This window comes from Podarcis muralis, chromosome 12 (assembly GCF_964188315.1).
Source record: "Podarcis muralis chromosome 12, rPodMur119.hap1.1, whole genome shotgun sequence".
Taxonomy (NCBI): Eukaryota; Metazoa; Chordata; class Lepidosauria; order Squamata; family Lacertidae; genus Podarcis; species Podarcis muralis.
The window spans coordinates 11,573,670-11,600,959 of record NC_135666.1 but is presented as its reverse complement, the minus strand read 5'-3'; the positions used below and the strand labels follow the sequence as shown (position 1 = coordinate 11,600,959).

Sequence of the window (27,290 nt, the reverse complement as noted above, 5' to 3'; positions counted from 1 at the left end):
CTGTTCTCTATGGCATTGGGTAATACCCTTTAAATGCTGTGTCCTACTTGCATTTGGAGAGAGGTGGTTCTAGAAGGTAAATTCATTTCTGCTCTGTCAGTACACAGTTGTGTGAAGTAGCTATTCTGAAACAGTATGGCATTGAGGCTAGGGGTGAGTAGAACAATTACTTATTTAGTAGATCAGGGACAAACCTGCAGTCTGCCCAATAGAACAGGTGTCATCTATTTCTGCATTCTTGCCATACAGAAATTACTTCTCCCCAAAAAATTCCCAAACGGGAATTACCTATTTCCTTCCCAAGCAATTCTCATAAATGGGAATTACCTGTTTCCATAGAATAGATATGTTTTGTGTGCACAGTCTGTTCTCGTTCCATGGAATAAGTTTCTCCCTCCAGCACCATTAATCTCATCAGTTAGTTGCCCTTTGGTGTCAGTTGCGTTCTAAAAGTGTTCTCTCACACAGCCATCTAAAAACTGGCTAAACAGGCAACCTGCCACATGCAACTCTGAGACCTCAAAATAAACTTTTGATGTATACACAGGCCTTCCTAGGCAATATAGCTTTTTATTTGTAGTTTTGTAAGGGGGGGGGGGCAGCTCATATTGAGATTGCCAAACCTAATTGTTTTTAAAAGCAACACTTCTGAGCAGTGGTGTCTGACATAATGGATTGCTATTGTGCTCTAATGGACTGTGGTATTCTGGATTAAGGGTCAGTGAGTTAAAATAAGGGACATCTGGCACCTTTACTGTTTGCCCCCTAGAGGCATTTAGAGTACCTCTGAACAGTTAGTTCTGCAGATATGCACAGTTCTCCTGAGCAGATAATCTTCCATGGACCTCCATTAAAATACTTGTTCAAAGTGCACTGTTGTGACTGCAATCTCTTCACACAACTTCATATCCACATTTTGTTTTGGAAATTCAAGCCTCTGTAAATTTTCTACAGGCTTATTTTTTTCCAATATACTTTTGTTATAGAAGATACTATAGAGTGACTGCTATGTCACATAAATATGGTATAAATAGCAGAAAGCTCTTAAAGGATATTTCAGCACAGAGACTCTCAAAGTCTGTTTTGTTTTGAGAAAGCCTACTTAATTAGATGGACAAGTCAACATAATGCTTCTTGCATTCCCACTCATAACTGAGCTTCTTATTTAAAAGATCTTTTAACAAAGGATTCATTTTTCTTTTCAATTTTGGGTGACTCAGTTTGTTAGACTCTTAAGAGTTATAGGCAGTACAACAATCAAAAGCAATTTTCCAGAACATATTTACAAAGAAAAAATGCTTTACAATCAACAGAGCTGTTTTTTCCCTAAGAACTTGTTCCATTTCTTCCTGTGATTAGCAGACTTTGAGGACAGTTAGTGGACTGAGACTGCAATCCTAAACACAGTAGGATGTAGCTTTTGAGTAAATACATATAGGATTGTGCTGTCAGCAGCTTGATGCGACTTTGCATTGGAAGGTTTCCTGGACTACCTCATGAATGATAGGACTGACTTTTGATCATTGCTATGTGTTGGCTTAGGGACGCGGGTGGCGCTGTGGGTAAAAGCCTCAGTGCCTAGGACTTGCCGATCGAAAGGTCGGCGGTTCGAATCCCCGCGGCGGGGTGCGCTCCCGTTGCTCGGTCCCAGCGCCTGTCAACATAGCAGTTCGAAAGCACCCCCGGGTGCAAGTAGATAAATAGGGACCGCTTACTGGCGGGAAGGTAAACGGCGTTTCCGTGTGCTGCGCTGGCTCGCCAGATGCAGCTTTGTCACTCTGGCCACGTGACCCGGAAGTGTCTCCGGACAGCGCTGGCCCCCGGCCTCTTAAGTGAGATGGGCGCACAACCCTAGAGTCGGACACGACTGGCCCGTATGGGCAGGGGTACCTTTACCTTTACCTATGTGTTGGCTTGAAACATCAACAAGACCAGTTTCTTAATGGGTCTCACTATGGAATGGCTGCAGAATCACACTTTAGTGGGTAGTAGAGCTGCAAGACTCTCTTTCTGATCTAATGGTTGTGTTTGCTTTTATGAATTATCTCTTCCGAGTAACTGCATCTTCAATTTAAATTAGTGCTTTAAAGATGCTAAAACACTTGGTCAAAGCTTTGACTGCATTACGAATGTCAAAAGTGTCTTCTCTTCTTGAGCTGAGAATTTTGTGATAAAGCAGTAAATGGATACAAGAGATTATTTTTGCCTGGCCCCCTCAAATATTTTATTGGTAGGGGGCGAAGGGACCTTAGCCCCTAGGAGTTAGTTCCTGTAGCAGGAGTTGTTGTCCAGAATATGTAGCAGAGGACACAAGATGAGGAGGTCTTGGCTATGTTAAAAAGATTACTTGGTGCAGTTGTACAAGTCTATTGTACTCAGCATATTGTACAAGTCCATTGTACTCACAATAGGTTTTTGTCACCATTTCTAATCCTGTTCAGGAGCAAGTTTCAACTCTCATCAAAAGTCAGTAGTCACATTGCTCATGCCTAGCCTTTCCCCTATTTGTTGTATGAAGAAGTATGACATTCAGGGTCAGGGCATGTACCTTGTAGCCAAACTGATGCTTCGTGTAAAATAGGTTTATTTCTAAGAGGGAGGAGAACAAAAATTGCTTGATTCCCACTTAAGATAAATTAAAACTCTGCCCTGCCACCAGTACTGTTCTGTTCACACAGATAAGTTGATGTTTGCCTCCACTTGCTCCATCTTGATTGGGGGAATTGAAATATATGATCAGATGAGATTTCTGTCCCTGAGAGGTTTGTGAGTTTTAGCTCTACAGACATCTTACAAGCAGAGCTAGCCCTTAGTTTGCGCCCCCTCCAGGAAAACACCTGCAATGTTTTCCTTTGTACAAGAGATACATTTTTTCCAGTGAAATTTTACCACTTGCTTCCATGATGCATAATCTCCCCAGTGGCACACAGGAGATGAGCAAGAAGAGGGTGAATTAGAGACTGCTCTGGAATAGAAGTCATGAAAATTATATCTGCACACAGGGAGAGGAACTGCTGCCTTGATTAAATGGAATCATTACATCCATCCAGAGAGCTCCTTTCTCTCTAGTCCAGCTTCCCAATAAAAATGTGGTGCTCATGTCACTTTTACAGAATATTTAAACCCAGTAGGCAACCTGTATAAAATAATTTTATAAAGCACCATAGAGATATGATTTTTGAGAATGGATTAATCTGTTTTATTGAGAATAGGTTATTACCATACTTCATAGCTGAAAATGGTTCGGTGACAAAAGCAGTACTGTTGTTAGCAACAGCTGTACTTAAGTCTTAGTAAACAATGTATTTGCTTGATTTAATTTTTATAATCATGTGAAGGAAGAATTGAAAACTGGTTTCTATCCTTGGTATCAGACTTTTCAGTTATTAAAAGTTGCTTTATTAACGATTGAGCGTCCTGATATATTTGTTTGTTCGGCATGAAACTTTAATAACAGTTTGTTGTGTAGCTTAGTTTGAACTCATAGTGTTAATTTGTTCTGAAATTATTGTCTTTGCTTTCAAAGCAAATTGGACTAAAATTCAATTTGGTTGCAAAACCATTTCTAAGAATAAAACTATTAAGCATCAACTATATACCTATCACTTCGGTTAACTGGTTGGCGCAGAGCTGTAAGTCTATCTTGGATAACTGGTTCTGCTGCAATGTTGGCTTTCATCCATTTCTCATCAGCACAGTTTTAAGAACAAGAAGCAGTAGACAATATACAAAACTGCATTTGTTCTTTGAGATATCTTTTTACACCTTGGTGGCCAGGGACAAAAAGGTTTCTGACACAGAATTCTTGCTGTCCGAGCAATTTGTTTAAATCTTATATCGAAGAAAAGGAATGGGAGATGCTGACATCCTCTCCAAGTGTTGAAGTATAGTACTAGTACTGTAAGTCATTTTTGCCTTAAGCTAAAAACTTCCTCTTGTTAGAAAAACTTGCTATGAATTCTTAAGTGACAGGTGGGCTTTGTTTTCTCTGATTAATTGTTGAACATGACTGGACTGGCTTCCTTGGGGCTCGCTCCCAGGTAGAATTGTAGTGTGAGCTCTTTGCACTTGCCAATAACATCTTGAATGCAAACATTAGACCTGCGCTGTAGTATCCAACTTCCAAAATTGGGTAGTTTAGATGACTTAAATGGAAATAGTGGTCCTGTTGTCTGATTAAGATAGTGACAGCTGCTGTTTCTCTTCCATTTTTTGCATGTCACAGTCACACTGTCCACTATGTGAGTATGCACTCAAGTAGTAGTTCTCCTGATATCTACATTAGAGGAAACAATATTAAGGCAATACCCATTTACTGGAGGAAGTTGCATTGGATCTGTCTCATTATTGTTTGTTCTCCTGTCATGCACTATGGTTCTGATCTTTTAATGAAAAATAAAGACCAGTGATAGCAATCAATGGAATTGAATGTTTGGTGTCCCACTGCTTTTTCCACTGTATGGGGGAAACTTCACCAGGGCTGAAGATAGTTGTATGCGTGTGGAATCTTGAAGGGTGCCCAATAATGGTTTCTGAAAAGGGGAGTGTTGTTTGTTTGCCCTTTGTAGTCTTGTTTTCTATAAAACTGCCCTTTCTTTAAATCCATCTCCTTACTTAGATGTGAGGAGCAGAGTGCCGTAGCTTCATCTTGTGTTTGTATGAGTTCTAGTCCCTTGCTTATGTCTTTCTGGTGCTGCCCTCCTATTCTACAGCATGACCTGAAGGATGATTGGCATTCATTTTAGTTTTCCATTGAGTTGGTAAGTGTGTAGAACAGCTAGCATAACTTTTGACATCAGTAGGATAAGATGACAGTTACACTAGCAACTCTACCTCTACAATCGCACTTCTGCCCATTTCTCCTTATGGTTTCATAGTTACATCAGCATCAGTACAATGCTGATCATAAGTCACAAAGGAGTAACTGCATTACTATATGCAGTTGTCCCAGTGTATGGAACTTGGTAGCCAGTGTGGTGTAGTGGTTAGACCGTGACTTGTGAGACCACCTCTGAAACCAGTCACTATCTCTCAGCCTAACCTTCTTCACAAGGAAAACCATATATGCCACTTGGATCTCCTTGGAGGAAAGGCCAATCCCTAAATCAAGAGCGTGGATCCTGAAACCCAACAAGCATTGCTGCACTCCCTCACCCCAGCCAGCATGGCCAATAATTAGGGATGATGGGAGTTGTAGTTATTCAATATCTGGAGGCCCACAGGTTCATCATTCCTAATTTAAATAGTGATTCATACCTTATCACTACTGTGTATTGCCTGTAACTGAACGAGATGAGATGCAAGATCTATGGTAAAGGTGTTTCTTAAGAAAGCTGCAGGGGGGCAGGGACCATATTTGACTGGTGCCAAAGAGCTGAAGTGGCAAGGATTTAACCTTTTCTCCCTGTGTCATTTCCTGATTGAATTGGGAATTCATTCTGTCCAGTGGGGGACAGGAACTTGCTTTTTTGCAGGCAAGCGATGCTAATAACCGGAGCAATATTGACTGGGAGAAAAAGTTGCTTTATACCGTAAGATTTGAAAAAGATGAGTGGAGATCTGTTGACTGATCATCCATGTCTGGCTTTGCCTCTAGAATTTTGGGTTTGAGGTGGGTAACATGTTTAGATTCCTGTTTCACTCACTAAGTTGCCTTGGCCAGTCATTGTCTCTTACCTGTACCTACCTCACAGAGCAGTTGAATAAAATAAAATGATCTCCCTCCCCATGCAGTCTCCTGAGCTTTGGTGGAGGTATACAAATGGAATACTTTCTTCCAGGCTGTTTTCATGGTATTTCTAGTCTTAATGAGTAACCAGTCACAAGTCATTGAATCTTCATTTGTGGATTAATGCAAACAACAATTGCTGTAATGTTGCCCTGATTTATACTTTGGATTATATATAAACTCTTCACTTCATTGGTATATTAACCAATGTTTATGCAGATGTGTCCATACTGTTGACTACACAACTTACCATAATTGCTTTTGCAGAAGAAAACAGAAAAGGCATGCATTACATGGCTTGACTAAATCCGAGTTCTACTGTACCTAATTACTTGCAGCGCAGTCTGTCATTTATACATGCTTCTTGAAATACTGATAATTATTCAAGCATGGTGTTTGAACACCGAGCGGTATAAAAATGTTTTAATTAAAAATAAAGGTGTTTCTCAGTTTATTTTCATCACTACAAGGCAAATGGATGGGAGAAATAGCACTGGTGTGGAAATGACTTATCTGAATTTCACAACAAGTACTTCAGCACAACCCCTGGTATACCATGTGTATCAGTTTTTAGAGCATAACTGATTTTAACTTTTAGCTCTGTAGAATTATTAAATGTCTTGCAGTAGGAAGGGAACAGTAACAGTTTCTTAAAGATGTCTCATTTTTATTTTCTGCATATTGTCAGTATTGGGCAGTTAAATTCCTGTCTGGAGGAAATCAGTATTTGATTTCAGTTGAAATGCTTGTTCTTCTGTTGGTTCCTCTAAGCCCTCTAAAACATCCTCCTTGCACATAGATACATAAGCATATCATATATGACATATATGAGAAAGGGAATGTTGAGTTACAAAGGGGTTTTACAAAAAAAATATTCTGTTTGACCCATATAGTAGTAGTACTTGGGATTATCAGATGGAAGATTTTTGTTGGGCGTGATTTTTATGTAATGTAAGTAAGTGGTTAAACACCAGAAATTTTGATAATGAGATTATAGGTGTTGTTTGTAACCATATGAAAATACAAGTTGCAAATTAAATAAATTGGCATTTGTTAAACGTGGCTACAGTATTTCAAAAAATATCAGATTTTGAAGGAGCAAATGGAGGGAAGAGATAGCTGTTCTTTGGGTCATTAATAGCAAAACAATATTTAAGTAGCACTGAGCCAAAAATGCCTTCCCACTTCAAAAGCCATGAAAGTGGGTCAGCATTTTTGGCTTGGTTCTAAACAAATGTATGCAGATTTACAATTGTAAGTAGTGGAAGCAGCAGCAGCGGCCTTCGTGGGGAGTTTTTAAAATAATTGTTCTGCCACTAGCTGCTGTAGTACCCTGAATGATGATGCGTCAGGATATAGCATTGTTCTAGAGGTAGTGCCCGCCTCCCTCCCCCCCCCCCCCCCCCGCTGTATATCTTCCTGCAACAATTCCTCTGGAACAGTACTGCATCCAACTCCTTAAAAAATAATCCTTTATCATTCTTTTCGAAAATGTTTGGAAGAGCTAGTTGTGTGGTGGGTGTTACGTTACAATTCGAAAGTATGCTAATCTCTTTAAACACAGAGAGCCAGAACTTTTATATTTTTCTACAATCCCTCCAGAGATGTTTTAAGTACACACTATCTGGCATCCCCTCCTACAGTATGGTGATAGTGTATAATTTATACAGGATAACCTCCGTACCATTTTAAGTGCTTTTTCTTAGTCACTAACTGAGATGGACCATGGGGATTTGTTCCATCTTGCCTGCCATTCCTGTTCCTCCAGCTTCAAATCCAGTTCTTGCTCCAACATTATTTTAAGGCCTTCTATGCCGTTCACTTGTGATTTCAGTAAGCTACTGGATAGTCTAAAGTAAAGGTAAAGGTACCCCTGCCCGTACAGGCCAGTCTTGCCAGACTCTAGGGTTGTTCGCTCATCTCACTCTATAGGCCGGGAGCCAGCGCTGTCCGCAGACACTTCCGGGTCACGTGGCCAGCGTGACAAGCTGCATCTGGCGAGCCAGCACAACACATGGAACGCCGTTTACCTTCCCGCTGGTAAGCGGTCCCTATTTATCTACTTGCACCCGGGGGTGCTTTCGAACTGCTAGGTTGGCAGGTGCTGGGACCGAACAACGGGAGCGCACCCCGCCGCGGGGATTCGAACTGCCGACCATGACGATCGGCAAGTCCTAGGCGCTGAGGTTTTACCCACAGCGCCACCCGTGTCCGGATAGTCTAAAATCAAACCCTTAATATTACTACTGCAGTGTTTCACCACACCTTCAAACTCTGAAAGTTTACATGTTACTGCCTCTCTAATACCTTTAGAGAAAAGTAGAGATCTGCCTCCACAGAAGCCATGGTACATGTAGTTTTTGTAGACTTTCATTAAGTTTGTCCTCCAATATGGGAACATTATCTACACAAAAAAGGAAAACATTCTCTTACAGTCCACAACCATCTTATATCGTAAGTTTGATTTTTGTCATAAAAGAGGGGATGGAGCACCAAACAAATTAAAGGGGATAGGGCTGCAGCAAGTACAGCCACCTTTCTAAGCCAATAGTGGACTGCTGTTTGGAGAAAATGTGGGAATGTTCAGGGATGCAGGAGAGGATATATTGACTGATTATATCCTTATCCAACTTGTGTTAACAAGTTCCCAAAATATCAGCAGAGTAAAACATTCCCCTTTATCTTAAGTTTGCAATGGTAGCGTTTGCTCAGGTTCGCTAGAACCTCTATAATAATCACTCTGGTAATTTCCCCTTTATTCCCTCTTAAAATACAAGACACGACACAGTCTTTTACAAAAGTATTAAAAGAGTTTACTCACATTCTGTTCACATCAGATCCCAAAAGGCAGACAGCTTAATAAAGTAATATACATTTGGATTCTATCTTATAAGAAGATAGTCCCTTTGTCCTCTCTTGGCTGGGAGCCAAGAGGGCATCTTAGCAGATGTTGCTTCTTCGAAGGAAGAAGAGAGAGAGAGAGATGGCTGCCCCTGCCCTGTGCTTTTATCATTACCTGCACAGGTGAGGCCACACTCACGTCACATGCGGAGGAAGTCTGTCCCAGGAAGTTTACCTGCCGGCTGGACAAACATCCCTCCCCATGTCTAAACATGTACACTCTAGGAATGTTGTAATTGACTGCTCCTGTGTTTCACATCCCACAGAAAATTGTTGTGTATATGTGGGTTGTTTTGAAATTTATTATTGGAGTCCAAAAAGGCATGAAAGGGGAGACCCTATATCTGTTCAGATTGCATACAAACCCATTGTTTGTATCATCCATGATAATTGGAATTGCATGGTGAAGCTGATTTCCCAGGTAGTACAATTGAGGATTCTCACCAATCAGAAGGTTGGTGGTTCGAATCCCCGCAACGGGGTGAGCTCCCGTTGTTCGGTCTCAGCTCCTGCCCACCTAGCAGTTTGAAAGCACATCAAAGTAGATAAATAGGTACTGCTCCGGCGGAAAGGTAAACGGTGTTTCAGTGTGCTGCTCTGGTTTCGCCAGAAGCGGCTTAGTCATGCTGGCCACATGACCCTGAAGCTGTCTGTGGACAAACGGCGGCTCCCTCGGCCTATAGAGCGAGATGAGCGCCGCAACCCCAGTCGTCCGCAACTGGACCTAACGGTCAGGGGTACCTTTACCTTTACAATTCAGAATTCTCCAGCCCCAGTCATGATAGGCCACATAAAGAAACTTCCCAACATGGATTTTACATTGTTCAAAAATAAAATAATTACATTTCTATTGCCATAGACATGATTGTACAGGCAATATTCATACTGGAAGAGCTTGAAAGGGGTATGTTAACTTGGGAAGAGTCACCATTTTAATTACCACTAATATATCTAGTTTTGTAAAGGTTTCTTTTGTCCAGCGTTTAAATATTGTGGTTAATAGTGAGCCAGAGCCAATTATAGTTGACTTTGAACAGTCTGTTCAAATTTATAGTGATAAATATACCTAGATATTTGAGTTTCACATAATGCATTTTAATATTCAATAAACTCTTGACTGATTTTTGTGTGTGAGGAGGGATATGAACACATATTGCCTCAGTTTTGTGGAAATACACACCCTGTGACAGAGGCAAAGTTGGTTTAAGTTCTTGTATTGCTTGAGCTGTTTCCATGGGTTTTGGTGTAGTTAGCATAATATCATCCATGTACTTTCCGAAGATACAGTATCTTCGTTTAATATTTACCCCTGAAATGTCTGCCGAGGTCCAGATTCTAATAGCAAAAGGAAGTGATGTCTTGTAAGCCAGGATTTGAGCAGATCTGGCACTGAAGTGACTGCAGCTGTAACTATAGCCATATGAGAGACTCAGCCTCTTCCAACTGCATTTAGATTATCCACTTCCTAAACAATGCAGGGCATTGCAGGGAAGTTCAGCCATAATAGCAAAAGGTTCTAGTCCCTAGTGTTAGAATAAGTAAAAATTATAATAAACCTTGCTTTGTCCCACATTTAATATCTATACAATTGGAGTTCAGATGATTAATATGAATGATGGCTTTAGATTAAGAATCAATGTTGATTTTATGTGTACATGGTTAGTCAAAAATATTGTGCAGTAGGATTCCATCTGCAACGGATCTTTATATGGCTTGGGTATAGCCACAATTTTAGATTCCAGCCATGTCTGTGTAAGGGAGCCCCTCCCAGATATTGGCTAACTTGACCATATCTAGAAGCAAATTGAAAAGGTTTTCCAGAATAAATAAAATATTCACAAATGTATTGAAAGGCAATTGGCAGTGTGGTGATTCCTGAATTACCTGATGTGATGGTGGAGAAATAGTTTAATAACGGAATTATTCTAAGCTTAATTTGTAACCTTGTGACAAACAACCTGAAGAAGATTTAAAGCATGATAGAAATTCTAACAATGGCTGACAGTTAACTTATATTGTCTCAAAGCATAGTGAAGTGGCTCCATCTCAACTCGCCCATTCTGGAGGAACCTTTGTGTGGCATGTTGACATCCTCTAGAAGCCACTCATATTTTTTGCTCTCTTTGTTCTGCATTGTCGCCCCAAAACTGCAACAGCAATCTGATTTGGGACTTAATGCCATGAATATTTAAACACTGGGTTTTAAATATCGGTGCTGATTCAGGTGTAACATTAGGACCACTTTATGTATCATTTTTTCCAACATGACAATAATCGTGCAACATGAAACCAGAGGTGCAAATCATAGCAAAGCTGAGGGAACCTTCAGGCAGGTGTTTATGACACTGGTGGTCCACATAATAATAATAATAATAATAATAATAATAATAATAATAATAATAATAATAATTTTATTTATATCCCGCCCTCCCCAGCCGAAGCTGGGCTCAGGGCGGCTAACAACAATCAAAATAGTCCAACATTATAAAAACATTCATTATAAAATTAATTAAATCAAATTAAAATCAAATTAATGGCAACCATCAAGCAAAATTCTGTGCAGATTGCCAGAGGAGGGGGTCAGGCTGCGCCCTGACCAAAGGCCTGGTGGAACAGCTCTGTTTTGCAGGCCCTGCGGAAGGATGTCAGGTCCTGCAGGGCCCTAGTCTCTTGTGACAGAGCGTTCCACCAGATTGGAGCCGCGGCCGAGAAAGCCCTGGCTCTAGTTGAGGCCAGCCTAACCTCTCTGTGGCCTGGGATCTTTAGGATATTTTTATTTGCAGACTGTAAATTTCTCTGTGGGACATACCAGGAGAGGCGGTCCCGTAGGTACGAGGGTCCTAGGCCGTATAGGGCTTTAAAGGTTAAAACCAGCACCTTAAACCTGATCCTGTACTCCACCGGGAGCCAGTGCAGCTGGTATAGTACCGGATGGATATGATCTCGCAGCGAAGACCCCATAAGGAGTCTTGCCGCGGCATTCTGCACCCGCTGGAGTTTCTGGGTCAGTCTCAAGGGCAGCCCCACGTAGAGCGAGTTACAATAATCCAGTCTGGAGGTGACCGTCGCGTGGATCACAGTGGCTAGGTCAGGGCGAGAGAGATAAGGAGCCAACTGCTTAGCTTGGCGGAGATGAAAAAATGCCGCCTTTGTTATAGCTGTAATCTGCGCCTCCATAGAGAGGGAGGTATTGAAGATTACACCCAAACTCTTAACGGACGATGCTGGCACTAATTGCACCCCCGCAAGAGATGGGAGTTGCCCCCTCCTGGGCTGTTTATGTGCCTAGTAGTCTGCTCTGATTTCTTACGCATGTATGAAGTACATGGTTCTGATTATATTTGTTAATATGCTGAAACATATCATACCATAGAAAAACGGCTGTCTCAACTTCTCATTAAAGGTTCACTGCTTACTTTCTTCTTTTTTCAAATTATTTTTATTAGTTTTGCAAATTAATACAAATCAAACCCAATTAAATTTAATACAATTTTAAAAAATGAAGTTTCCCGCTCCTGTTGCCAACATATGTCCTTCTCTTCTGTTGTTGCCACATCCTTTCTTCTTGAAATCCTCTTAAAATCTTCGCTAGATGTAATCCATTCTCACCACTGCCAATAAATCATCTTTACAAACAATGTTCTTTTTAATTTCCATAGGTAAATTCCTTTTCACATGTGTAGTCATTCAAATCAATATTCTCAGACCTGTTGTGGAGGAACATCTCACTGCTTACTCTCCAGGGATTCTGTTTTCTGGCTGGGGTTTGCCTTTCGTCAGGGAAGTGAACCTGCCTCATTCTGGAGCTCTGCACCCACTAAATTTGTTCATTGATTTTTCTCATCAATAACTTTAAAAATTATGCCCAAGTTTATATGACTATTGCAGTAGAAATGTTGTTGAGAATTCCACTTTTTCCTTCCTTAAATTAGAATAGCATTCATATGTTTTGAGGCATTTTTATTTTTTAAAAAAAAACATTGTTTTTCTTACAGCTGTTGGCGAATCAGAAAGTGATATCTACATGCGATTCATGAGGTCACATAAGTGTTATGATATTGTTCCAACAAGCTCAAAGCTTGTGGTCTTTGACACTACACTACAGGTGAGTTGTCCATTTTCAGAATCCATTTCCTAACCATTAGTTGCCTTATTAATAATATACATGGGTTGTGGCCTGTGATACAGATGACCTTGTTTTCAGACTGCAATGCCTCAAAGACATTTTAAAAGTTTTTTAAAAAAAATGTTCTTCCTCTTTGAATCAATAATTAGACATCAGTCCTAATGACCAATGGAAGTTCCCTTCCTTTTAAATGGAAAAGGGTTAGTGACAAAGTGCCTTTGTGTGCTTGTAAAAATGGAACTATCAAATATGTTCTAAAATCATATGTTGAACAGATGCCTATCTTTTGTTTTATAAATTATATGGCATAAGGTTTCAAATACCTTGGTAAAGTAACTTTTAAGGATTGCATGCCAGTATTTACAAGTAAGCCCACTAAACTATAATTTTTATATACCTACCTAGGATCTGTCTGGATGAAGGTCATTTTAGAATTTTTTTTAATAAAAATGTCATAATGAAGCCAACACTTAGACTGTGAAGCTCTATATTAACATTTTTCACTGTAGCATCATTTTAAAGTTGAAAAGGAGCACTGAATATAGCAGAATAGGAACAGAAAAACAGCATGGAACAGATTTTCTGAGAGACATATATTCTTCTAACATGACATTTTAATATAAATTAGCATTTCCAGTTGACACAAAATACACTCCTTCTATATTCGTTGACTTTCAAAGTCACATTGAATTGTTTACAATGAAAAGTATGTTACTAAAAATATATCCTTTTATAATGTAGTTGCATTATCTTCTTGGACCTGGTAGTTAAATAAATTAACCTCTTGTCTTTGATGATAGACAGATCTTTTTATACAATGCATGCTTTCATAAAGTTGGGAGGTCAACACTCAAACCTTAAGACCTATATAGAACAAAAGTATATTATCCTCCAGATAGCCTGAAGGAAACCTAGTCTTCCATTCTTTACCATTTTTTCTCACAATTAAAGTCTTAACATGCCAGTGGATTCAGGTGACCTTTTCCCCCCCAGAAGAGCTAAGTTTGCACGTCATGCTAAGTCATAGTTTATTTTAAACACATGACCTTACCTCTGTACAATGCTGTGTGCCACAAACGAGCCACAACATGGCTTGTCATATTTCATACAAATGAATGGTAAGCTAGAAATAACCGAATAACAAACATTTGAAACAAATTAGATTTACTTGATCTGATAAGCCATACAGTAGCTTGCTTTGTGCTGCACATAGCACCCACCAGAGGTGGGGTGCGTCACACAGTAGGCTAGGAGTCACATTCACGATTAAGCCATGTTTTAAAACAAAGTATGGCTTAGAAATGGATGGGGAACATTTTTTTCAGCTGGGGAACCAGATTCCATTCTGGACAACCTCCCCCAGGCCAGTGGTGGGTGAGGCCAGAGGCAAACACAAATGCAGCAATGAATGTGATCATGTACAGGGCGGTGGGGGATATTCATTGGCTAATACTGCAGGTTTATTATAAAATACCGTATTTTTCGCCCTATAGGACGCACCGTCCCATAGGACGCACCTAAATTTTTTTTGGGGGGGGGAATAAAGGGAAACAAATTTATTTCCCCCCCCCAGGAGCAGGGCTGGGGTGGGGGAAGCCCGAGCTTCCCCCTCCCTCAGCCCCCAGAACGGGTCCCAGAGCGATACAGAAGCTGCGTGCAGCTTCAGCATAGCTCTGGGAGCTTGCGGGGCTGGGGGAGGGGGAAGCCCGTCGGCAGCCTCCAAACCATGTCGGGAGACAGCGGGATGGCGCGCTGCGCCTCCCCGGTGTCCCCCGAGCTTGCGGAGCTGGCGGCAGGGAGAAGCACTCTTCTCCCCGCCGCCAGCCTCCAAACCAGGTCGGGGGACAGCGGGATGGTGGCGTTCCACCTCCCCGCTGTCCCCAGAGCTTGTGGGGATGGCGGTGGGGCTCTCCTGAAGCCTGGAGAGCGAGAGGGGTCGGTGCGCACTCACCCCTCTCGCTCTCCAGGCTTCAGCGAAAGCCTGCATTCGCCCCATTGGACGCACACGCATTTCCTCTTCATTTTTGGAGGGGGAAAAGTGCGTCCTATATGGCGAAAAATACGGTAAGTGTTTTCCATGTCCTTGAGTTTGGGAAGCTGCCAAGAACTAAATCACTGTTCCGGTTTGTACATACAAGTGTAATGCCAAATGGATATAGAACAAGTGAGAGTGGTGTTTCAATGTATCCATGTTGTTTCTTTAGACTTGAAACTCATCCATACCTTTCTAGCAAATTGTAGCTGTCATGTCCTCCTCAGTATCAAGCTGTGTGATAAGATTTTTAAAAATAGCGATGCTCTATGTCCTTTTTTAAAAAATGCTGTTTTATTTTGTCTTTCAGGTAAAGAAAGCTTTCTTTGCCTTGGTAGCAAATGGTGTCCGAGCAGCTCCTCTGTGGGAGAGTAAAAAACAAAGCTTTGTAGGTAAGATAATGTATACTAGTATAGAGTTTGGAGAGAGATATTTAATTCATCTCCACTAAACAGTGGAATCAGATATAGTGGTGGGTTGTGGGGTTTTTGTGTGCTTTTGCCTTCTCTTCAATTTTTTATTTTATATTCATGAAATACCATCCATATCTGTTTCAGACATAACAGGAAGTCTCTGCTTTCCCACCTGTGGGGGGAGGCAATGGGGAAGCTCACTCAAATAGTGAGACACAGTGGTTTCCCATTACAGTATCTCTAACATGGGCTTCAAATCATAGAATAGGTGATGGAGAGGGTCTGCAACACTTAGTGCTTTTGTGGAGGAAGCTGAATTCTTGGGTTTTTTTTATACTGACATTTTAAAGTGCTCGGAAATGGGATGCTTAGTGTATCATAAAAGCAGGGCTGGAAAAAATATTTTAAATTCCAAGGAGTCAGCATTGCTCTTTGAAGAGCCAAACATACAAAGAGCTGAAAAGGTGCAAGCAGCAACATTTCAGGTGCTTTTGAATTATCTTCAGCTTTTCTGAAGAGAGAGAAGTAATTTCCATTACAAGCAAATTCCTGTTGGCTTTATTTCTAAAATCCCATTTGATTTCTATAACCCCCCCCCCCCAAAAAAAACCCATCTTTCTAGGCCTCACTTCCATGATAAATATGCAAGAATCTAATCTGTAGCAAGGTTCTGACTGCATCTTAAGTGAACACCATTGCTTGGCTGTGTCCGGTCTTTTTAAACACATGAAGCCCTCCAGACCTTTGCTGCTTGAAAAATATTTCTGATTTTAAAAACTCTTGTATACCTGCCAGCAGAGTGGTAATAAAATCCATGCCTGGACTCATGCATAAAGACATGAAATTACATACCTAAGAAGAGGATGCAGATGTGATTTTTAATTTTTTTTCAAAAAAAAATCTCCCATTGTACTGTGGCCTCTCCCCTACCGCCTTGGGGAATATTCAGTTGGAATGCCAAACTATAGCTTGACATTATGAGAACACACCTCATACTTTTATGCACCCTTCTGTGCCAAGATTAGAATTTTCCAGTCACTGCCAGTTGGTCTGAACCTGGTGAGCTAATGTTTATAGCAGGTAGCCACTGTGGTACCCTCCAAATGTTGTTAGATTCCCTGCTGGAATAGCACTGGCAGGGAATTTCACCAAAAAAGTGCAAGCCCGGGGTCACCAACCAGTGGGCAAATTTGGAATTTAGAGAGAGGACCATATGCACCAGTTTTAAAATAGTTACCGTGAAGATGACATAACAGAAAATGACTGCTATGGGCATAATGGCTTCACATCTTAAAGAGCAAAAGAGAGAGAGGACCACGAAATGGTGCTGACAAGCTTTCCCATCAGCTGCCCCATCAATGAGAGTGGGAAGCACCTATACTGGCCACAGCTATGCTTGCTCACAGTGAAGCTCTTTGCAGCTCCTGATGGAAGCGTGGGCATCCATTCCTGGCATCCAATGAAATGTGGTCATGTTGAAGGGTGTGTTCAGTTTAGGAGAGGCTGAGCCAGTGTAAACAAGAATTGACTAGGAAGAGCAAACACTCTCCTGCATTAGATTTTTGAAAGGAAACTTCCTGAGACCTTTTGAAAATAAAACAGGGAGGTACTGGTTGGCAGCCACTGGTGTAAATTACGGATTGGATTGCTCTTACTGTTTTAAAAAAGCTAGTAGGTGCAACAGCAACGGAGCCAAAGAATGTTGCTTCTTCCCGGATTTCTTGCATATAAAAATGCTAACATATTCCGTATGTTCTAGCTGTAATAGTAGTTCCTTTCCATTAGAAACTCAGCCTGCAGTCTGACTGCATCACCAGAAGTTTCTACAGTACAGTGGTACCTCAGGTTACATACGCTTCAGGTTACAGACTCCACTAACCTAGAAATAGTGCTTCAGGTTAAGAACTTTGCTTCAGGATGAGAACAGAAATCATGCTCCGGCGGCGCGGCAGTAGCAGCAGGAGGCCCCATTAGCTAAAGTGGTGCTTCAGGTTAAGAACAGTTTCAGGTTAAGAACGGACCTCCGGAACGAATTAAGTACTTAACCCCAGGTACCACTGTAATTTACAGTAGGCCTATGGCTACAGTTTTGTTCGACCTACTTGTGTATAACTATGTAAAGTTGCCAAGCTCTTAACTTTCTGGATTCAGTTTGATTTATTCACCAAGTTCTGTAAACACTCATTCCTGACCATTGGCTATGCTGGCAGAGGCTGATGGGAGTTGTAGTTAAACATCACATTGGCTACTTCTCGTTTATAATTAACCAGAAAATGGAATCATCTAATCTTGGCATGCAAGGGAAGGAGTAAGCGTGGAAGGTTGAGGTTCCTGATCCTAAACCAAACAACAATTAGGAGCTGTTCGGTGAGGACATTTTGCTAGAGTTGTGTGACAAAATAGATCTTACCTGTTTTACAGATGTGAAATGCTATGTCCCTTTATTATGTAGGAATTATGTTTATGTAGCTCTGGTGGTTCTCGTAAAAGGCAGGCAGTGTCATGTACACTCATATTTCCAAGCTACACTAGGAAATTTTTTTAGGAACTTTTATCAATTAGGGATGCAATATTTAATTTATTTTAATTTGTTAATTAAAAACTGTCTAAATATGATCTGAATCTTTATTTTGCATTGTTTTCTCTTGTTACAGGAATGTTAACTATTACAGATTTCATTAATATACTGCATAGATACTATAAGTCTCCAATGGTAGGTACAACCTCATAAATACAATTATCATTAGTGAAACAGTATCCCTGAAATAAAAGCATTGATAACAGTATATTTGATAATAATAATTTTTGTTGTAATTGGATGGGTGGTTGAAAGAATGTTGCCTTTTGAAGAGGAAGGAAAGTTTTGCTGCTAGATTCTGAATGGTACATGTGAAATTAAGATCCCCACCTTTTCTGTAGACATTTGGTCAAAGGTTTCTTTATCTTATATCACTTATTAGTTATTGAATAAGAGAGATGATAAGAACCATTATTCCTGTCTTCATATCAAACTTGATACTTTAGGTTAGTGTTTCCTGAACTTGGGTCTCCAGCTGTTTTTGGACTACAGTTTCCATCATCCCTGACCACTGGTCCTGCTAGCTAGGGATGATGGGAGTTGTAGTTTAAAAAACAGCTTGAAACCCAAGTTTGGGAAACATCGCTTTAGATCATGGGTAGGCAAACTAAGGCCCGGGGGGCGGATCCAGCCCAATCGCCTTCTAAATCTGGCCTGCGGACAGTCTGGGAATCAGCGTGTTTTTACATGAGTAGAATGTGTCCTTTTATTTAAAATGCATCTCTGGGTTATTTGTGGGGCATAGGAATTCGTTCATCCCCCCCAAAAAATATAGTCCAGCCCCCCACAAGGTCTGAGGGACAGTGGACCAGCCCCCTGCTGAAAAAGTTTGCTGACCCCTGCTTTGCACGTCTCTGATACTGAAGGAGTTTGTTTTTTATTTCTCTGGTGCATGGGGTAGCTGGCTTAACCATGGTAGTTATAAAATGATATGCACAAACCAATATAAAAAGCAGAAATAGCATGGATGTAACACAAAGTCTGCAGAAAATATGCACAGTGGAATGGAGCCAGTGTGGTTTAGTACGTCAAATAAGTGTTGGTCTGCAGATACCTTGATTCAAAGGCTGGTTTAACTGTAAAAATAACTAGTTGTCTTGGGGCAAGACACTCTCGGGCACCAGGTTTGTTGTAAGACTGAAATGAGCCAACCCCTCCACAGTTTCATAATATGAAGTTAGGACACAAATTTATACGCAGAGATCCCACTTATCCACCTGCTCATTATCCAAAAATTTCACTTATCTGAACATAGTAATACCCAAATCTTGCTACATACAAAGCTGATTGATATCCAAACAACTGGAGTTTGCCCACTTCCTTCCTTGTTTGTGCTTTGTTGGTCTACAGCAGACATTTTCGGACAGCAACCATGGAGAGAGGGAGGGAGGAGAGAGAGGGGACAAATTAAATTTGTCTTTGTCTCTTTTTTCCTGGTTGGCTGCAGCCCTTTTATGAAGAAATGTGGTGGGAGAGGGGTGGGGGAGGGGAGAGAGATCATGGGTTAGAAATGTTCACATAGGAAATAATGGAAATCACCAGTTTGTTATGCAAACCCTTGCCTAATGAACAATTTCCTGGGTACACATTGTGTTTGGTAAGTGGGAACTGCATGTAGTTGTACAGGCATGCTGCTGGGATCCAGGATATATCTGCTACATAGCAATCGTGATTGGTATCCAGCCTGTTAGTTCCTGTTGTTTGTTTCAGCATAGCAGCTTTATCTGAACATGCCAACTGTTCCAATTTGAAACTCTTCTGCCTTGCATACAAGGTTAAAATGCACTTTCCTATGTGCTTTAATGCCAGTAAGTTCCAGTTCTCCCTACAGTCAAGCACAGAGCATATTGTTGGAACCATATAAATTCAGTTATAGGGGGGAAACCCTTTTGGTGCACTTTTAAGGAAAAGAACTTCCTTTGTTAGTTTTTTCCAGGAAATAAGTTGTTCAAGGAGAGGAAACAGCTGACCATTTGGTTGTTAAGTCTGATCTGCTACTTGTATTCCCCTGTGTACCTGATGCATTTTGTTGGAACAGAGACAGTGAAAATGTTTAAAGAAAAATTTAGATTTCTTTCACCTGAGAGTATACAGCCTGATCCTAAAGAAATATATTGCTGGAATGGTGCACAGACACAGTGGGTCAAATGCTTCCTTTTATGATGCCTGTCAGCCATGACACACATTTGTCTATGTATCCAGCTCTCCCAATACTGGCTTGGCTAGGCAAAACCCTGTTAATTAACAATCCTGTACCAAGGAGAGTTTTGGGAAATTCTCACCCAGCCTAAAGTCAGGCAAATCTTATCAGATTTGGACACAATGGGAATGAGTATGAAACAGAGCTTTGGAAACTAGAGTTGGGCAAGGAGCCTGAAAAGGAACTGGGGCTGGATTTCCCATTGAATTGTACCTGCTAAATCTTTGGCTGCAGGGCTCTATTTATAACAGATACCTATTACTTGTCATGTGCTTAGATTTCCACTGATTCCTAGGATGTTGCATATGTTAATTGTCCCCAGTCCTTGCTTCTGTCTTTAGCTTTCTTCACTGTTTTGTGCCACAAAACAGCTGTCTACAACTAATCTATGGCCCTTCTCCTGCGGAGGTGATAGGGCTGTACTACTTTAGACTGCAGTTTGGAGGCTTTCTCTGCTGAATATTCCTCCCTACACATTTAGAAATCTAGATGTTAGGGAGAAGAGTTCTGTTTTGCTATGTGGATGAAATTTTATGGATGGAGCGCCCCCAAGCAATCTCAGTGCTATAGCCCAAAATAAATTTACCACATTAGTAAAAAAACTATGCTGGTCAAATGGTGACTTATCACCAGGATAGTGCTGACCTATGCATTTCTGTTGCGCTGATGTAGCTGTTCTACTGTGACCAAAAGCATCATAGTGATTTATTGAATTTCGGTAACAGTTGCCTGTAGTTCTTCAACAATGCTGGTTTTCTGCTTGTAGCGTTGCTTCAATCACATTTTCCCCATTTTGGCTTAGTATGTCTAGAACACATAGAGTAAACATGGTACCGTCCAGATTTTGTGGACTTCATCAGCCCCAGCCAGCAGCTGCAGTAGTCTGGGATGTTGGAAGTTTTGGTTCACACTCACTGGAAAGCACTAAGTTGACTATTTCTGGCTGAGGGAATGTTTGTTGTTAGTAATCCTTCAGTTGCTAAACAAAGTCAACAAGTTATTTGGCATTGAAGTTTGCCATTGTTCTAAAAGGAATAGCAGCAATAAAGAATTTATTATATTTGAATAGTTGAAAAGGCTACTCTGAAAAGTACCTATTAATTGTAGGTTTGTTTGTTTTTAATTTGTTGCAGCAGGAGAAGCAAAAGTTCTTTATTTTTGCATAAATGACCGTCAGACATTTAACTCACTGAAAATGAATAGTCTTGCTCTGTCAGTTACTGAAACCATAAATTCACTAAATAGTGAATTGAATTAATCATGATGTAAATATAATTAATTTGGCGCAGTTCAAACAATCCTTCATATAATGGTTTGGAGGATCAGGCATAAACTGCAGGCATACATTTGCCCTTTTTGCTTACTCTCCTCCATTTCTGGTTTTCTGTAATCTGAATTGGGTAAATAATTGAATAGAGGCAACCAGAAAATGGAGGAGGGAATCCACAAAGGGGAAACATATGAGCCTGTGGCATGTTCCTAATCCGCCAAACCTTGAATGGGCCATTATGTTCGACACAGTGGGTAGATGTGATGAGAGATGAAATGCAACTTTGTGAATTTTAAGTGTAAACTTAGCACTATATCTTTTTGCACTTTGAAAACCGTAATTTCAATTTCAGAATCATTAGATGGGTGCATTTTGTAACTTGAACTCCCTAGAAACCATAGTTATTTCCTCTCCAGAGTTATTGTCCCCTTCCCTTCCTTGTTTTTCATGCTACATATTCACAGGCACAAACCATGTTCATTGATGATCCCAGCTCAAATATGAACACAGCTTCTGTTTTACAAAGGACGCCTAGTTTGCATTGTTGAAGTGAATTTCAAGAAGAAGAAGAAAGGAGTAACATCTGGAGAGTGAAGGAAAGGGAGCACCATTAATGAGCATGACTCCTGATTTGCAAACCATGGGTCTGTAGAGGAGCCAGGAATTTTAAATTAGCACTGCAGCATTTTCAGCATCAAATAAGGGAGTGATCGTTTTTCTAAGGCAATAAAATCCAGCTGTACCACTGCTGTAAGAGTTGCATGCATTCCAATAGCTTATAAGTGTTTTCCATATTTGCTGATGTGTATGGATTCGGGGGTTTTTTACTCCATCATGAGGAAAGTTGGAGTATTGTACGTAGAGTTTCTATTTTGCATTAGAGTGCCAAGCACCCATGCCAAGGGATTTCTGTACAAAGTTCAAGTTCTTTCCATTGCTACAAACATTCCTGCCATTACTCAAATCATTACTGTTGCAGTAATGTCAACAAGTCAAACTCTATATACCAAAATTGGTACTTGGTTTTTAAAGGGTGCTGCAAAGATTCATTCCCTTTAAAGAAGATTTCTTAGGCAGAGAAAATGAAATATGCTTCTTAACTCTTGTGGCTTGCATTCTTTAGAGCCCAGTCTAAAATTCAACATTCAAGAGCTCTTTTAACTCGAACTTCTGAATTATTGAAGCATGGTGCCATAGTGTCAGGAGATGGCAAAGTTGTAATTCACTGTCCCACCTCTGCTAATGTTATTTGGGAACTGCAGGGAAAGATGCTGAACTCGAAAGTGTAACATTCTGGAATCTCCAGTTCTTTTGCTCCTCCTGTTATCTTGGGGTCTGGTAGCAATTTTATGTCAGGGTAGGGATGATAAAGTGGATCTGCATATGTATGTTAGTGCAAAATGAGTATGCAGAGAGGGCCTTTACCACACACAAGTGTATAAGATTCTACAATGATATGCCAGTATAACTTTGAAGATTCATTTGCACATCTTGGACAAGCACACACGACACTACTGGGCATGTGTTGCAATCTCCTTCCCTTCCCTTATTAATGTTAACTATGTTGCAGCATTTTGTCTGCACTAGCATTAACTGTAGTTAGCTTTGAAATTAGGGTTTCTACCTGACATGGAAAACTGCTTAGTTTAACGCAGATGTAATGCTGCAGTATGGGGAACACTAACCAGGGAAGGATGGAAGTTTCCGAGCCTGTGGAATGCTCCCGATTGCCTAATCGAATATGACAAATCAAAAGTGGCATTTTCAAACTTACTTTTAAAGTAAGTGTCTTGTAAAGAATGCATGTAAAAAGGTAAAGGTACCCCTGCCCATACGGGCCAGTCTTGACAGACTCTAGGGTTGTGCGCTCATCTCACTCAAGAGGCCGGGGGCCAGTGCTGTCCGGAGACACTTCCGGGTCACATGGCCAGCGTGACAAGCTGCTTCTGGCGAGCCAGCGCAGCACACGGAAACGCCGTTTACCTTCCCGCCAGTAAGCGGTCCCTATTTATCTACTTGCACGCGGGGGTGCTTTCGAACTGCTAGGTTGGCAGGCACTGGGACCGAGCAATGGGAGCGCACCCCGTCGCGGGGATTCGAACCGCCGACCTTTCGATCGGCAAGCCCTAGGCGCTGAGGCTTTTACCATAACTGTACACAGCTGCTGACACTCAAGTTATGATGTAATCTTAATCTACATAAGAAAATGGAAGATGCCCAACTTTTCTGCCTCAGCAAGATTTTTTTCATTATTTTATTGACAGCAGAATGAATATATTTTGTTAGCAATTCATTCTATACCTGGTTATTTCAACCACTTTTCAGCCAAGTGCTCTTATTAGTTTTATCAGTGTAGGAAAATAAAATTTCATTTTCAAAACATGCAGATGAGAAACTTGTTCATCCCAGGGCTGGCGTTAGCAATTAGTATTTTCCCACCACCCTTAATTCCTGTTTGCTGTAATGTGCTTGCAACAGAGCATAAGAAAATGATTCAAATTAGAATGTAATTGTCAATTCCAGTGGCTGTGTATGCAGAAAATCTAAGTATTTGTTCAGGATTTGGGTTTAGTTTCCAATTTGTCAGCCTTTCATTGCATTTTAAAGTCACCCATATTACTATAGTTAGTCTCAGCATATTAACTATGTGCCTCAGTCCTAATTACTTGAAGGTAGATAGCTTTTAGTTCACTGGCCATTTTAAAATTATATGCTAAAGATTTGAGCTTTAAACCTGTTTTTTCTTTGCAGGTACAAATCTATGAATTGGAGGAGCACAAGATTGAAACATGGAGGGGTAAGTACCCTTTGAAAGATATGCACTAAGAACATGATTCACAGCCTGTTATGCAGTACTATACTATGTGTTGTCCTTAATAGGGGAAAGACTATATAGTTCAGTGGTAGAACATCAGCTCTGCATGCAGAAGATCTCAGGTTAAATTCCAGCATCTTCAGCTTGGGCCAGGAGACACCTTGCCTGAAACCCTGGAGAACCGCAGCCAGTGAGTGTAGACAATATTGAGTTACATAGACTAATGGTCTGACTCAGGAATAGTTTCCTATGTTCCCTTAGCCTGAGAACCCAGATATACTTGGGCTCTGCCATGGGCTGTGGAAGAGATTCCAACACAAGTGTGAGTGCTGGAATCCGTCCTAATTGCTCATATCTTGGGAAAAGCTCAAGTCTGTTGTGGTCTGTAAAATTCTAAAGGGATTAGCTCATATTTAAGGTCTTTCTTTGCAGGAAGGATAAAATTACAGGAAGGTAGGAGTTGGAGGTGTAAAGCTTTAGAGACAAAATTAATGCAGGTATTTTGGAAAAGCTCAAGTCCTCATTTTGGCAAGAGTAATGGAAGTAGTAAAAGAGATTACTGGATATGATTTGTTGAATCCTAAAATATTGCTTTTGGGATATTTGAAGGATCATCTATTGCTGGAGGACTTTAAAACAGTGAATAGTTTACATGATAAGAGTTATCTTGGAAATCCCCCTAAAACTCTTTATTATCATCTTCATATGAGTGAATGTGTTATTTCTTACAAAACTTTCATGTTGTAAGAGAGGATGATCATCAGGCAAGTTTATTGAAAAGTGTTTTTTTAACAATCACTGCAAGATGAAATATCACAATAGTATTCACCTATATGTGTTATATATTTCTGACTGGTGGTGTAAATTTTAATTATTACATGTTGCATGTTTTGATTTAAATATGGGTAATAATGGCTTTTTGTATTTATATTTTCATAAATATAAATTGCCTCCCTTTGCCTCTTTCCACCTTACCAAGTCACTCCTCTGGAAATGTTGGTTAGATAAAAAATTGAAGATCTTTCAAAAAATATTCATTTTGAAGATGTGTCTTCAGGACATGCTGTGTGTTGCAGAAAAAGTTGGAAGTTCATTTATTGCTGCAGGTGCTTGAGAAGACAGTGGTGCCTTAAAAACAAAAAGCACTTATATTAGTACACTTCTTTAAAATACCCTCTGCTCAGCCTTTGCTGTCTACTTTTTTATGGTATTCATGTGTATTAATATCGTATTCTAGTGACCTCTAGTGCTTGCTCTTATGAACCACTGCCATTCCTTAATTTAGTAAATCATGGATTGTCCTCACTTTCATATGCCGGGTTCACTGCTAAGAGTAACACCGGGGTGTGTGTGTGGATATTTCATGAAATACTATTTTTTATTATTAATTTATGAAGCATTGGTTTTGTTTTTAATTATACAGAGCTTTATTTACAAGAAACCTTTAAGCCTTTAGTGAACATTTCACCAGACGCCAGGTAAGATGCTTTTCTACTTTTGATCTCTTAAAATGTAAATTGTGCTAATACAGCCATCACACAGCTGCAAGGGACAACTAAGACAGATAGTGCATGTTAGCAATTGGTGTTTCTAAGTTTCTAACTTCAATTAAGTTTCTAAATTGGTGATAGGAACCTTTATGGCTTTTCTTAGAATCTTTGGGGGTTTTGAATCTGATTTTTTGAGGGCGGGTCATGATTACACAAGAAATACTGAAGATATGGCATAAGTTTTCTTCCTTTCCACTCCTGCTTACAGTTACATGCATTTCTGTATGTAGTATTATTATATTACTATATAAGTGAAGCTTGTTATGCCATAATTAACCATCCATTCTGTGTAACCCTTCCAAGCCAGCACAAGGACATTTAGTGAGAAAGCTGTTGTGTTTATTACTGTTATTGTCCTCTATTTTAGTTTGCATTTGAATCTTACTAATCTTCAGGTCCTTATAAGTAAAACCTTCTCTTTCCCCACCCCATCACAAAGCATTTCCCCCTCTTAACAGCTTTCCTGTTTGGCTGACAGGATCTGATATAATATTGATGTTCAACTGTACTATACCTACTTTAACAATGATGTAATGAAATCATCTGTCCTTTAGCTCAGTTTTCACAACTTCCTCCAACATTATTTACTAAAAATCACTTAGTTGGTAGAGTGTAGCTTTGGGGGAATCATCAAAGCTGTCTTCGGATATCACAGTAAGAGTATACTAACAGTTGCAATAACTTTCTCTTCAGCCTTTTTGATGCTGTATATTCACTGATCAAAAACAGAATCCACAGATTGCCAGTTATTGACCCAGTGAGCGGAAATGCACTTTATATACTTACCCATAAAAGAATCCTCAAGTTTCTCCAGCTTTTTGTAAGTAAAATAATAAATTCCTATTACTTCTTGATGTTGGAACAGACAAAGCTCACTGTTACATTAGTAAAGTCTTTATAAACAACTGTACTGATATGATCCCTTGCCTTTGAATACTCTACACTTACACTGGTACAGAAATAATAGGTATGTTCCCGTTGTCTCTCTTCATTCAGTTGGTAGCAGGCCTTTACTCTGCACTACAGTGATAAAAGTGTTTCCATCCATAATAACTATGCAGGAAGTATTTTAATTGGACTTGTGCAATCAAGCAGTCTCAGAAAAGACTCTTAAATAATCCAGTCGCTTTTGCAGGTGACACTTCATCACCCGGTTTGCATGTGTGAGAGGAAAATCAAAGCTTCTGCTTTCACTGCAGACTAAAGCACCGTTTCCTGTTACGTACAAACTTGGAACCTTAGTTTATTCTAACAAGATCCTGGATTCTTTTATCCTACTGGAGTTTGAATAAGGAACAGTTCTTTAAGTTTTTATTTTAGTGAAAAGTGCAAGCTTCCACTCTCATTTCTTGTTCATAGAGGAGGAGAGGGTGCAAATCCAAGGCTTGGCTTGCCTCATTTGCAGTCATCTGGCCTAGTTCAGTCACTTGAAACTGTAGTTGATCTTCCTAGGTTTTTCTAAAGTTTAGGAGTATAATGAGATTATAGTTGAGAATTATCAAATGACCACATGGATGGTTTTTGTTGTCTCACTTTTCCTGTGGCAAAATTTCTCGTATTGGGATGGGTCATGCAAATAGCGTTTACAGGGTATTCAGATGGCAGCAACTTTATAGTGTTTACTGCCAAGAAACCTTCATGGTAAAAATCTATGCAAACTTTGCATTCCTCATAATA

The 27,290-nt window shown here is 40.2% G+C and overlaps 1 protein-coding gene across 8 annotated transcripts in view; it reads left to right on the top strand.

Annotated features, from left to right (window-relative positions):
• PRKAG2 (protein kinase AMP-activated non-catalytic subunit gamma 2) overlaps nucleotides 1-27,290 on the top strand; it is a 201,297-nt gene that overhangs the window by 164,864 nt on the left and 9,143 nt on the right. For all 8 annotated transcript variants that reach the window (XR_003709227.2, XM_028751341.2, XM_028751342.2 and 5 more), the window contains 6 exons: nucleotides 12,625-12,734; nucleotides 15,098-15,179; nucleotides 17,855-17,913; nucleotides 24,000-24,045; nucleotides 25,487-25,541; nucleotides 26,307-26,433. Coding sequence is in view for 7 of the 8 variants with exons in the window: in XM_028751341.2 (XP_028607174.2) it covers nucleotides 12,625-12,734; nucleotides 15,098-15,179; nucleotides 17,855-17,913; nucleotides 24,000-24,045; nucleotides 25,487-25,541; nucleotides 26,307-26,433 (479 nt within the window). In the remaining variant the exon portion in view is untranslated. The remainder of the gene's footprint in view (nucleotides 1-12,624; nucleotides 12,735-15,097; nucleotides 15,180-17,854; nucleotides 17,914-23,999; nucleotides 24,046-25,486; nucleotides 25,542-26,306; nucleotides 26,434-27,290) is intronic.